General features: G+C 37.2%; 1 protein-coding gene across 1 annotated transcript in view; it reads right to left on the reverse strand.

Annotated features, from left to right (window-relative positions):
* Positions 1 to 4,237: 4,237 nt before the first annotated feature.
* Positions 4,238 to 14,161, reverse strand: part of TRAPPC2 (trafficking protein particle complex 2) — a 16,907-nt gene continuing 6,983 nt past the window's right edge. Inside the window, exons 3-5 of the mRNA XM_027835363.1 lie at positions 8,448 to 8,592; positions 7,176 to 7,261; positions 4,238 to 5,326 (exon numbers count right to left, since the gene is read on the reverse strand). Coding sequence (XP_027691164.1) covers positions 5,228 to 5,326; positions 7,176 to 7,261; positions 8,448 to 8,592 — 330 coding nt within the window. The 3' untranslated portion in view covers positions 4,238 to 5,227. The remainder of the gene's footprint in view (positions 5,327 to 7,175; positions 7,262 to 8,447; positions 8,593 to 14,161) is intronic.

The following is a 14,161-nucleotide window of genomic DNA, read 5'->3' on the forward strand; positions in this document are numbered from 1 at the left end:
GTGCTTCAGTGTAATAAGAACTAAAATGCAAACAGTGGAGGACATTACAATGAAACAAGGTTTTCTTTAAGAAATGCCAGTTTTCAGGATTCCCTCCTCCTGCCATTCTAAAATGATCTAAATTTAAATTTGAGGAGTTAAAATTTTAGTCATGTATAGTCTAATAATCTTGACAGCTATCTCTATCCCTCCCTCCCGATACCCCCTCCCTTAGCAAATAAATCTGACTATATAAAGGACTCTTATGTTCTATAATATATACAATTTTAAATAGCTTTAATTTGAGAAGAATGCTTTTAACAAGTAGTATATGTTTAATTGTAGTGTCCCACTCATTAAATTATCCTGGAAAAACATCTGACATTTATAAAAATTTACAAAGTATTTTATACATCATTTTCATTTGATTCTCAGTAGCCTTCTGAGGCAGGTATTCAAGTATCCCCATTTTATAGATGAGGAAACTAAAACTTTGAAGGGCTGACTTTCTTAAGGTGATAAAGCTTAGTAAAAGACAAACTTGCTACTCTAACCAAGTTTTGAGATGCTGAATCCACAGCATTCTTTCCCATTGTCACATCCTTCCTTTTTATCACAGCTGCAACTAGGGCAGTCACTTTCCCAGACTGATAACATGGGAAAGGATTGGTGGTGATGATGCCCCATCCCTTAAAGTAACCTCAGATTTCACTATCATGGTACCTTTTCCCAAGGAGGGGAGTTTCCTCTCACCATGCCAGTCATTCTTACATAAAGTTCTACACAGTTTTTTTAATCATCATGCTATTCAGAATATTTGCCACATCTGCTTATGAAGAATGATTAAATGGAACAATGTGTCAAAATGCCAATGAATTTTATCACGTGGTATCCAGTGGTGGTTGTAATTTTTTTTAATAGCAGGGGAGATGCTAAAATTTATTGAAATTAATCTCAACTGTTTAATCAGTGGAATGTTTGGCAACTCCATGGAAGATGAATTGAAGAGGGGAGATAAGACAGGGAGAATTATTGGGAAGCTGTGAGATAAAAGAGCAAGCATAGGATTTGACCTTAATGAAGAGGCCCATGTCTTTTTTTTTTAACCTGAAATAAAGAATGGGGAATGATGACAAGTAATAGACTTGCAGCATCAGTGGTCATGGCAAATGATCACATCTTATTTAATTCTCATAGTAACCTTATGAAGGAGGTGGGCCAGATGGTAGCATATCCATTTTACAAATGCTAAATCCCAAAGATGCTTGTAATGCCTGTAGCATAAAGAATGCTTGAGCCAGAAAATGGCCTGGCAATTCAGGCTGTGTTCATTTCTGAATTAATCTGTGTAACCACTGGCTAAGAGATGTCTTTGGATATCATAGTTCTAAAAAAAAATCTCTAAAAGTCCAATTCTAGCTTCAGATCTGTATTTCTAAGGTCACAAGGCTAGTAAATGACCAATGTAAGATGACCCAAATCTTTGGAGTCCTAATCTGGTATTTCTACTAATTAAAGTTTCTGAAGTCTGGCTCAGAGTAAAACAAGATCAACAATAAGGGTTTGGAATTGTTGAACACAGGCTAATTCAGTAAATCCAGGAATATAAGAGAACTAGCAGATAACCGCAGGAACCCCAAAAGGACATCTAGGACAGCTTTGCACTTGGAAATTGCTGGGGAAAATCCCTAAAAAAGCTTTTTTTTTTTTTTTTTTTTTGTGGCAAAGCAACCCTTTAATAGCCATCTAGTAGCCAAGGAGTACAGAGCTGAAGACAGACAAGTATTGCTTCACTATATGGAAGAAATGTTTGTAAAATGCCAACCTTTTCACATGAAAGCTGAGAGCATGGGAGAAAAGGTAAAAATGAAAGAGAAGAAAAGTGACAGATCAGAGATGGCAGTGAATGAACAGTGACAGAATTGCATTATAAATCTTTCAATAATTGTGGGGGGAGGGAGGAAAAGGAATGAGGAAATGGGACATTCAGTGTACTGCATTTTACAGTGAACAGCTAAGCCATATTAAGAGTATGGTACCATAGTCTATAGCCACAACAGCAACACAGCAGAATTGTTTACCATAGGGTTCCAATCTTCTAGTGTGGTAGACAGGTTAAAAGTAAAAATAAATAAATAAATGAATCTGATGCAACTGTTATCTTCCTGCTGCATCTAACCAGTTTGACCAAGTTTCTATCCTTTGAAGATTCAGTCTTAAAAGGTTGGGGGTTGGGGAACAGTTCTAACTTTCAATGAGTTGTCAGTGAAAGGATCAATATGTTCAATTTTTAACGGCACCTGTTCCCCAACTCAAGGCAGCCAGGTGGTGCAGTGGTGCAGTTAGATTGCTAGGCCTGGAGTTAGTAAGACTTGAGTTCAAATTTGGCTTCAGACGCTTACTAGCTATGTGACCCTGGGCAAATCACTTAACCCTATTTGTCAAGCTGGAGAAGAAAATGGTAAACCACTCTAGCATCCTTGCCAAGAAAACTCCAAAAATGGGGTTGAGTCAGACACAACTGAAATGACAACAATAAAGTGTTTGTGGAAAATCATGTTCTGGTGTCTATCCTATCTGTAGAAGTGTCTGTTATTAATTTCTGATGATGACTAAGAATTGGAGGTTTTGCCTTCCTAAAACACTGGAACCCAAATCAATTTTTATTGATGTCTTTAAATTTTTACACACCCATTCCCCAAAATATTCCCCCGTAAACTGTCCAAAGTAACAACAACAACAAAATTATGGAAAACAAAAACATGCCATTTTTGACAGCATATACAACACTGCACTTGTAGGCCTCTACCTCTATACGCCGTTATGTCTCACCTAAGGCACAACAGGCCTTTAAAAATGGTCAATTCGGTGAATATTATTATTTCTCGCATCTGTCTTTGTTCGTGTTGTTTTCCTGAACTAGGATGCACTCCCCTTTTTAAACTGCAGCAGTTTCATGTTGAATGTTTTACTCAATTTCTATTTCCTTCATGAAATATTTTCTGCCTATTCCAGTTCTGCAATAGTTCTCTTTTGAATTCCTGTGACACTTGTAGTATGGTCCTGTTAAACCAGCCTCTTCCTTTTTCTGGTACATGACAGTCATTCCTCATTTTGGCATTTTTGCACAGGCTATTAGCTGTTAGTCCCTTCACCTGGAATGTACCCTTCCTTTACCTCCAAATCAGAATTCCTAGCTTCTTTCAAAGAATGTCTGAAGGTAGGAAGAGGTTAGATGCAGTAGAAAGGGAGACACTGATTATTAGAGGGGTAATCATCAATGGAGTAATGGCTTAGAGGAGACAGGAAGGGAAGGGTGGGATAAAAAAATAAGTGCACTTAGCCAGTGTGGTGGTCAGTGGATGAGAGTACATATCCGGAGTCAGGAAGACTCCAGTTCAAATACTGCCTCAGACATTTAGTAGCTGTGTGACCCTGGGCAAATCACTTGATTGCTGCTTGCCTCAGTTTTGTCATCTGTAAAATGGGGATAATAACAGCACCTACCTCCCAGAGTTGTTGTGAGGACAAAATGAGACAATATTTGTAAAGTGCTTTGCAAACTTTAAAGCACTACATAAATATTAGTTATTACTAGCTAGCTTATTAGATGCGAACTCATAATAAAAGGAAGTCTTGTTAAACTGGTAAAGATGAAAACCACCTCATCCTCTGAGACTTGAGAGAGAGAGAGAGGACAGGCAAGGACAAAAAAGTCTGAAGGAAGGGAAGAAAAGTTTGGGATAGATAGCTTCAATTTTCTCAAAGTAGGAAGGAATGCCATCTGGTAAGATATTGGGTACATGGACCTTGGGTGCTTGATTTAGAATAGTTACCATGGGGAGTAATAAGAAGTTAGAGATGAATAAAAGGATTGCTGAGCAGCAGTAAAGGCCCAGTTAGCACAGTTTCTAGATAGTTCAGCTCTTAATAATTTATGATTCTTACAATCTATCTTTATACAGATGCAACAGTCAGTCTATGCTCATGAATTGTGTGGGAGGAAGGATCCCCTAAATTAGTTCTCAACACATGACATTTGGGTACTTACCAGTTCCTAAAAAATACTGAAAATAGCATCATCTCCAGAAAAAAAAAACAAAACACCAAACCTACATGCAATGAAAGATCACAGCCTTTGAAAAGCTGATTCTGTTTTTGTAATTAGGTAAAACAACAAGGTGGGGAGAAGGGGGAAATATATGTGTGGCCAAGAATTTCACACAGAATCCTAGATAAAAAGACCAAATTTCAAAACTGTTACTTAAAAGTTCCCTTTTATTATATTGTATTCAATAATGCTTTTCTAGACATTTGTAGTTTTCCCAAGAACTACTGGGCTATGGTCATGTCATCTGTTTACAAACACAACACAATTTATAGAATAAGATTCCATACTTTGTACAATGCAAAAACCCCCAAGCTACTTTTCTAATTACAATCTACTCTATATGCTTACTATCAAACTGCCAAAATTTAATTTAATTCAGGTTATTCTTGAAAGCCAAATACCTTTACAAAAATATGAAATTAATTTATCAAGAGGAAATGCAGTTGTTATTCTTGTTACTCTTGTTGAGGAAAGAAAACATCCTCAAGATTCCAACTACATAACAATGATAAAAGATTATGCAAAGATGTACTTAACTTTTAGTCTCAACAACCACTTCATTTCATTTATAGGTAGAATCTTATATTCATGCTCTAAATTTTCTGTTTTGTGGGTATTACTACCAGGCTTGATACCTGATGTTCTCAGATAAATACTTAGTACAAAATCTGACAAACAAAAAAAAAAGCTTTTCTTCAGCACTATGAATATTGCCTATATTTATAAATAAATAATCCATGTGTATGCTGTAAATTTTATTTCCTATTGTGAGCCAATTTTTATATTTCAGTTTAAGATCTGTTAACCAAATCAACAATATGACATTTGCCTAATTTACAGTTTAATTAAGATTATATTAGACTAGTCAAAGTAGAATATTCTAAACAATTTTTAAAGCCAAAATAATTGTCAGGGCACTTCATCTAACATTCTTCATAAATACGTATTTTTCAAAAGTATGAGTTATGTTGGTTGGATCATCCCCAAAAATGACAACAAAAGGTGCCCTATAGCCTCTCTAACTAGAAAGAAGGTAAATTTACAGAAACTTAGAAACCCAAGACTAGACAGTAGACTTGACTGGCTCTTACTTACAATGTATACTATGACATCACATATTTAAGAAGTTTTCTGTATTCAGCTTAGAAGGTGTTTCTTCCCAAGAAATTGAACTTTTCTGTCAAATGCACTTGATCGAATGGGTGAATTTGGTTCATAAAATGGATTCATTGCAAACTAAGGAATGGAAAAAGAGTATTAGACTTATACATATGATGTTTATAAAACAGAATTTATAGCTTCAAATTTAAATTAAGATGCCTGAAAAAAAGTTTTTGCAAACCAGTCAAGATAAATCAAAACAGAAGTCTTTAAGGAGCAAATTTTTAAAAATTTTAGAATAATTCTTCAGGATATATCTGTGGCTCTTTACAGAAGTTCAGGTTTGTTTTCAGTTTTTGGTTTTAAAGATACTTATCAGGGTGACAAGCATTAAAAAAAGACTTCCACATCGGTATACGAAAAACTTACTATATTCAAATAAACGTCTGGGGAGCAAAAAAAAAATGCATCTAGTCTGAAAATAAAAGAACAGAACCTAATGTTTACTAGTAATCCTATTCAAGAGAACCTCAATTCTTCCCTCTCTACCACTGAAACTTGACATTCTCTACCTTTACAACTAGAGAACATGCTTCTATTTTTGTCTCCTATCAGTCTCAGAAGGATGTTATGAAGATTAATGGCACAGTTCATATACAGTCTAAATAATTTGCGTGACAAGCTATTAACATACAAAATATATTTTAAATCATTTGGCAATCTTTTTTGCTATGGTAACAGTTTATTTCTCAAGAGCTTTTGAGTAATTTTTTCAGGCTACTTTAAATGTTAAATAAAACAAATAGCAGGACTTGAAATTAGATTGTTTTAGGCTATAACAAGTGTTTCCTGTTAGTTCACAATTTACATTCTATTATTTTTGTTGTTGTTATTGTTGTTTTAAGTGACTTGCCCAGGGTCACACAGCTACTAAGTGTTATGTGTCTGAGGCTGAATTTGAACTCAAGTCCTCCTGACTCCAGGGCCGGTGCTCTATCCACTGCGCCACTTTTAGATGCTCCAAAGTCCCTTCCTGCAGTCCTGAAATTCTAGGATTCTAATCCACAAAGTGGAAAATTCTACATGTATCAAGAATCAGGCACACTTTTCAGTATGTATTACTAGAACAAACAAAATGAAAACAGAAAAAAAACAGTATCTACGTGGAAGCCCAATGAAGAATTCCTATTTCATGTTCTTCACTTAAAATCCAAGAAATAGCTGATTAAACTGGCAGCTTATTAAACACTACAGCTATCTTTGAGATCATGTCTATCAATTTCATTTTTCAAAAACAAACTTTACTATTTTTTGATGCTTCATTTTCATTAACTATTTAATGGTGCAGGGCACCTGAATGGTGCCAAGCCTGTAGTCAGGAACTCATTTTCCCAAGTTCAAATCTGGCCTCAGACATTGACTAGCTGTGTGACCTTGGGCAAGTCACTTAACCCTGTTTGCCTCAGTTCATTTTACTTCATTTCGAAATTAAATTTTCCACTTTGTGGATTAGAATCCTAGAATTTCAGGACTGCAGGAAGGGACTTTAAAGCATCCAGAGTTTATTGAGGGGTCTGGGTTCCTTAGACAGATGAAATTACTGTCCCTAGGATATCCAGAGTTGATGACAACTACAACCAGCACCAAAGCCTCCTGGCTTCCATTTCAGTGCTTTCATAGTGATAAACCCTGGGTATCATACAAAATGAGGTAAAATGAGATACAGAAGGAAATGGCAAACCAACCCAGTATCTTTACCAAGAAAAACCCAAATGCAATCATGAAGAGTTGGACACAAATGAAAAACAACTATTAGTTTTCATCATATGCATAACCTTAAACACATGGAGAATGAGTTTAATGGAGAATAGTAACTTTAAACATATAGTCGCTGTCCTCTGTGAGTTTTATCTTATGTTATACAAGATATCCCTCTCTATGGTCTGAAACTTAGAAATATTAAAAATTACAAAATGTAACCTACCTTTATATATAAATCGTAGACATCACTAAAGAAGTTCTTTATTCCATCTTCTTGTCTTACATCATGAAGCATAATAAATCTCATATGTAAAATAGTTAAGTACATCTTATTTTCTTCTTAAAAATGAAATGGAAACCCAACAGTTGGTATTATAGTCATGTCACTAAAAGCAGCATAGTTTGCGCTATGGTGTCAAACAGAAATGGGGGAGGGGATGAATGGGGGGAGAGGGTGAATGGTCAGCACTAAACTATACTTAATGATTCCTGAGGGCTGCATAGTTTTATAGTTTTAAAATTTAATAATGACTATGTATATGTCTGTGTTATCTAATTTATGTAATATTATCTTCTGTATTTTTTATTTATTTTGTTAAATACTTCCCATTTACATTTTAATCTGTTTGGGCTGCACTTGGGAATGCTGCAGACAGCACAGGGCCCAAAGGCCACATCTATTGACACCTTTGGTCTAGTGTTCAGACAGCTGATCTCAAAGTGAGGTAGATAAGGGTTCAACTCCCACCTTTGACACACTGGTAGTTAACCCTGAACAAGTCATTCAGTCTCTTACTACTGGAGGCATCTTTCTAATGCTGACTTGCATTGATATTGTTGATTTTCCCCTTGTTGGATTTCTCTGTATCAGTGCAATCACTGGTCAAGTTCTTTTCCCTGACCCTATTAGTAAAAATAGGTTTTAAAAAATTTTCATTGTTTTGAGAAGCTTTATGGTAAAGAAGTTTAATACACAAAGTTCTGTGATCTTGCAGAGTGAGGCAATGTCCTGGATCACGTGGTCCTCGATCTATCTATAACTTATGATAGTTTCGGAGACTTGCCTGAGGCAATGGTTTATGTGCCAGAGATAGGATCTGAACCCACGTCTTCCTGATATCAAGTCGAGCATTCTATCTGGTAAGCCAACACTGACTCCCAAAGACATTTAATATAGTACTTAACTAAAAAACTTATCACTTCAATTTCAAAAGTAAACTAGAAACGGGATTTTACACATAACTTCAGATAAAACTTAATTCCTTTTAATAAATGCAGGAAGCCTGACTTTTTCATTTTCTCAAATTTACAACACCTTTTTTAAAAAATATGGATTAATTCCCTCGAGGGAGGATTTTTTAAATCTTCCATAATGACGGAATGCCATCACAATCTCAAACCCTGGCAAGTATATACAGTACTGCTATAACTCATCTTTTCAGATTTTCAACTTGATGTACAGTTTTAAAATGTATTATTGATAGGAAAAGGATATGGCCTGCAGTAACAAAAGCAGAAACAAACCACTCATTGAATTTGTCCACAGTTTTCAGGTACATATTGTTGGACAGCCACATATTTTCATCTACTAGGTCAAGGGCTGCATGAGCTATGAACTGGTTCAGATGACGATGATCATCCTGGAGTAAAACATGGACAGCAACAGATATTAACTTCATTTTGCAGAACACAAATATTTCATTATGAAAAATTCCAAGCGTGGTTTTAAGCCACACAACTTTATTTTCCTGCTTATATTTCTTATGGTCATTATTATAATACTGCACTATTTTTACATGTTTTGTTCTATATTTTAAAACCAAAAACTTTTAACTCACATAGCCAATATATGTCAGAAGAGGCCCTTAAAAAAGTTCTCCTTAGGGCAGCTAGGTGGCGCAGTGGATACAGCACCCGTCCTGAAGTCTGGAGGATCTGAGTTCAAATCTGACCTCAGACCAAACACCTGACACTTACTAGCTGTGTGACCCTGGGCAAGTCACTTAACCCCAATTGCAAAAAAAAAAAAAAATTCTCTTCAACTCTAAGCTCAGTTCTCTATTCATCAAGGAAACATACTTTATAATTCCTACAGTTAAAAACAGGAGAAATATTCTAGGCTTGAATTTTATAACAGTTTTATAAAGTACACATCAAGAGCCAGGTATGTAAGGGAATTTAAGAGTTACACATAATTAAAGTAGTTCTTGAATAAAATGCCACTTATGATTGTGGTAAATGGAGGTAGAAAGGCAAGTAAAAAGAAGTGTTATATTGAAAAGGTAGATGGGATAGCGGGTAGCTAGCTGGGTTTATCACTCTAAAATACTAGTTGTGTTGAGAAGGAATCAGATGGAGTTTCAATGCTTTAAGATATTCAGATAAGTCAATACTCAAATAGATCTGTAATCTCACTGAAGAATTCCTCATTCAGGAATTCTTTCCAATGCTGCAGACCTCAACCCATGTATGTCTTCTCACGTATTAAAAACCTTTCTTACTTTCTCTTGACATGGAGAATGCCAGTGGAGCATTCTGGATGCCCACCTGGCATTCCCTGTTCTCACCATGTGAACATTCTGTGAAGACATCCTTTACTTCTATTTTCTGGAAATTTGAATTGGCCTGCTCACATCCACCACATGCCTTTCCATTGCCTTCTTTGTAATATTTGTCTTTAGTTCTTTGGAAGTAGTAGTGTTCCAGGTCTTTCTCCCATACAGTAATAATGGTCAAATGTTTGTATTGAAAAGATGGATCTTTGCTTTTTATGAGAAGCATGTGATAAGTAAGAATGTACTGTAATGTCCCCCAAGCGAACCAACTTATTCTCCTCCTCTTCAACCTAGACCTAAGTATTGTTTGTCCCAAATATACATACTTTTGGTAAAGTTCTCATGGGTACCCTTTCAGATGCATACTGAAATCTGGTTAATAGATGTTCTTTATCTATTTGGTCTTTCCTGTGTGGATGGACAGGCCCAGCTCCTTTGAGTGATTAGAAATCTCTTGCAGGAGGTTCTGCAATGTGTTGGGACTTGATAACAACAAAATAATGTCATCTACAAATAAGAACAAGCTTGTTTGTTCAAAGAATCTCATCATTCACAGGAAACTCCTCCTCAACCTGAATTCTGTGCAGGCCTCCTCCCTCACATTGGCAAACACTTTTGGTGAAGATACCTCTTATTTTATGCCTGATGTTTTATGATCAGAGTCACTGACCAGGATTATTTCTATTGTTACATCTTCCAAGAAATACTAAATAATCTTGATATATGGATAGGATATCCTTATGGATATGGATATATGGATAAGGACACCTTATTGTAAAGAGATTGTAAGACAGCTTTTTGTCCTATGAAGCCAGATGGTTTTTTGGGGAGGGGTGGGAGAAGTAATCAATAAACAGTAGACATAATGGGATCTTATATTCTCTACATCTTTCAGTCACTTGTGAAATGATAAAGATGTGGTCCATTATTCTATATGGCTTTTGAAAGTCTGCTTATTTCCTATTTATCCTTATCCAGGACCCTCACATTTTATATAGATGGCAGAGAAAGTCAGTAGTTGCAGATTTTTACTTGCTCCCATCAGCTGTGTATATTATTTTGAATAGCTATTTCACTTGTCTCCCTTATATAAATCACCAATAGTGATACATGGAAACTTTACTTTTGCTAATTTTACAGCAGTGTTATTTGTTGAGATTATCTTGACCCATGATTGGCAGTGCCTCTGTAGTAAACTGGAAAACTTTGGCGAAACTCAGCCACTTACGACCTTTGTGACCACGGAGAAGTCACTTAACCTGTTTGCCTCAATCTCCTCAACTGTAAAACGGTGATAAAAACAGTACCTACCTTTGTTGTGACATCAAAGCAACTACTCTAAATAAGCCTACTCATCAAAACCAACCTATTTGGCAAAATGAATGATTTGGCATTTCACTTTGGTTGGTCTTTGACCCTGCTGTGACCCTGATGCTGGCCCTCATCACCTCGTGCCTGGACTATTCCAAGGGCATTCTGGGTGTCCTTCCTGCTTCAAGTTTCTTACCACTCTAGTTCATTCTCCAGTTAGCTACCAAAGTGATTTTACTAAAGCACAGTTCTCACTACTCCAGGGGCTCCTTGAGGATCAACTTTTGGCTTTTAAAACCATTTACAACCCGGCCCTTTCCTTCTTTTTCAGTCTTCTTACTCCTTACTCCCCTCAATGCACATTGACATCCAAAGACACTGAGCCACCTTGCTGTTCCTCACACAAGGCACTCCACCACCTGACTGCATTTTTAGTGGCTGGTCTTCATGCCTAGAATGTTTTCCCTCCTTGTTTCTGTCTCCTGGCCACTTTGAAATCTCAGCTAAAATCGTACATTCTGCAAGAAGCCATTCCTGGTCTCTCTTAATGTGACTGCCTTCCTTCTGACATTACCTCCAATTTATCCTTTATATGTCCTTTGTAGATAGCTCTTTTTGTTTTCTCCCACACTGGACTATAAACTTCTTGAGGGAAGGAACTATTTTTGCCTTTTTTGTAGCCCTAGTGGTTGGCACAGTGCCAGGCACATGGTAGTTGCTTAATAAATACTTGCTGACTTGACTTTAAGTGATATATGCATTTGGCCACAAATAAAGACCTCATTTAGGTTAAGTCCCAGGTTCTTTCTATTACACCATCTAAAAGCTTAGAAATGATAGTAATAGGGTTTTAAAGGTCATGAAGATCCATTCCACCCCTTTCATTTTACCAAAACTCAAGGTCAAGTGACTTGCTCAAGTCATAATGCTAGCAGCATACCTTCAACTGAAAAATAAGGGTCTAATATTGTTTGCATTATGTCACAATCCAAGACCGCAACATTAAAATTCATCCTTTCATTAACAAAGGAAACCTGGGGGCAGAGCCAAGATGGCAGAGGGAAAGCAGTGACTGTCTTGAGCTCTCTCCCAAATCCCTCCAAATACCTAAAAAAATGGCTCTAAACAAATTCTAAAGCAGCAGAACCCACAAAAAGACAGAGTGAAACAAATTTCCAGCCAAAGACAGCCTGGATGGTTGATCAGAAAGGTATATCGCGCCAGGCAGGGAGAGGAGCGCAGCACGGCATGGGTGCATAGGCTGCAGTGACCCTGGAGCAGGCCTCAGAGGACTGAATCTTGGGCAGCTGTGGCGGTTTCCAGACTTCTCAACCCATGAACGCCAAAGACAACTTAGAAGGTCAGTGGGAAAAGTCTGTTACTGTGGCGAGAGAGGAGCTAGGTCTCAGCCGCAAGTCTCGAGAGTGGCCCAGGGCCTCAGCTCTTTCCTGAGCTTCCTGCCCACAGACTGAGGGGGAATCGAGTGGCTGATCAGAGGAGGATTGCAGGGATCTCTTTGCCAGTGCTGAGGCAGGAATCTCTTGCTTTGCCAGTGCTTGGATCTGGGTCACAGTTCTGAGGGGCAGTCCTGGGGCGAGGAGGAATGCTGGTATGGTGGAGCTTGTACTGGCGGTGGAGAGAAAACACCTAGCCCCTTATCATACCAACTTGGAAGAAATGACACTTTTCAGGTCCCTAGAAGTACCTCTGAAAACAGCTGTACAAACCCCCGAAGCTTGGGACAGTACATTCTCCACATTGGAAGCAGACTTTTACCTTAACAAAGAGTTTAAAACTCAAGTAATTGCCCGGGATCATGAGTAAGCAGCGCAAAAAGAGTCTGACTATATTATCTTACTTTGGTGAGAAAGAAGATCAAAACATACGACCAGAAGAAGACAACAGAGCCAAAGCTCCTACATCCAAAGCCTCCAAGAAAAATATGAACCAGTCCCAGGCCTTGGAAGAGCTCAAAAGGGATTTTGAGAAGCAAGGAAGAAAAGTAGAGGAAAAACTGAGAGTCATGCAAGAAAATCATGAAAAACAAGTCAACAGCTTGCTAAAGGAGACCCAAAAAAAACACTAAAGAAAATAACACCTTAAAAAATAGCCTTACCCAAATGGCAAAAGAGGTCCAAAAAGCCAATGAGGAGAAGAATGCCCTCAAAAGCAAAATTAGCCAAATGGAAAAGGAAGTCCAAAAGCTTACTGAAGAAAATACTTCCTTAAAAATTAGAATGGAGCAAATGGAAGCTAGTGACTTTATGAGAAATCAAGACACTGTAAAACAAATCCAAAAGAATGAAAAATTAGAAAATGTGAAATGTCTCATTGGAAAAACAACTGATCTGGAAAATAGATCCAGGAGAGAGAATTTAAAAATTATTGGACTATCTGAAAGCCATGATCAAAAAAAGAGCCTAGACATCATCTTTCAAGAAATTATCAAGAAAAACTGCCCTGATATTTTAGAATGAGAGGGCAAAATAGAAATTGAAAGAATCCAACGATCTCCTCCTGAAAGAGATCCCCAAAGGAAAACTCCTAGGAATATTGTAGCCAAATTCCAGAGTTCTCAGGTCAAGGAGAAAATATTGCAAGCAGCCAGAAAAAAACAATTCAAATATTGTGGAAACACAATCAGGATAGCACAAGATTTAGCAGCTTCTACATTAAGGGACTGGAGGGCTTGAAATATGATATTCTAGAGGTCAAAGGACATAGGATTACAACCAAGAATCACCTACCCAGTAAAACTGAGTATAATCCTTCAGGGGAAAAAATGATCATTCAGTGAAATAGAGGACTTTCAAGCATTCTTGATGAAAAGACTAGAGCTGAATAGAAAATTTGACTTTCAAATACAAGACTCAAGTGGAACATGAAGAGGTAAACAGGAAAGAGAAAAGCATAAGAGACTTATAAAGGTTGAACTGTTTACATTCCTGCATGGAAAGATGATATTTGTAACTCATGAGACCTTTGTCAGTATTAGGGTAGTTAGAGAGGAAAAAATTATATGTACGTATATATAGATATGGATAGATAGAGGGCACAGGGTGAGTTGAAAATGAGGGGGTCATACCTGGAGAATAAAATTAAGGGGTAAGAGAGGAATATACTAGAAGGAGAAAGGGAGAGGTAGAACAGGGTAAATTATCCCACAAAAAAAAAAAAAACAGATAAGAAAAGGCTCTTACAGCGGAGGGGAAATGGGGGAAGGTGAGAGGGAATGAGTGAATCTTATTCTCATATGATTTGACTTAAGGAGGGAATAACATACACACTCAATTGGGTGTGGAAACTGTCTTACCCTACAGGAAAAGCGGGGGGGGGGGGGGGG

The sequence above is a fragment of the Vombatus ursinus genome, unplaced genomic scaffold (genome assembly GCF_900497805.2).
Source record: "Vombatus ursinus unplaced genomic scaffold, bare-nosed wombat genome assembly UNPS02014814.1, whole genome shotgun sequence".
NCBI classification, from domain to species: Eukaryota; Metazoa; Chordata; class Mammalia; order Diprotodontia; family Vombatidae; genus Vombatus; species Vombatus ursinus.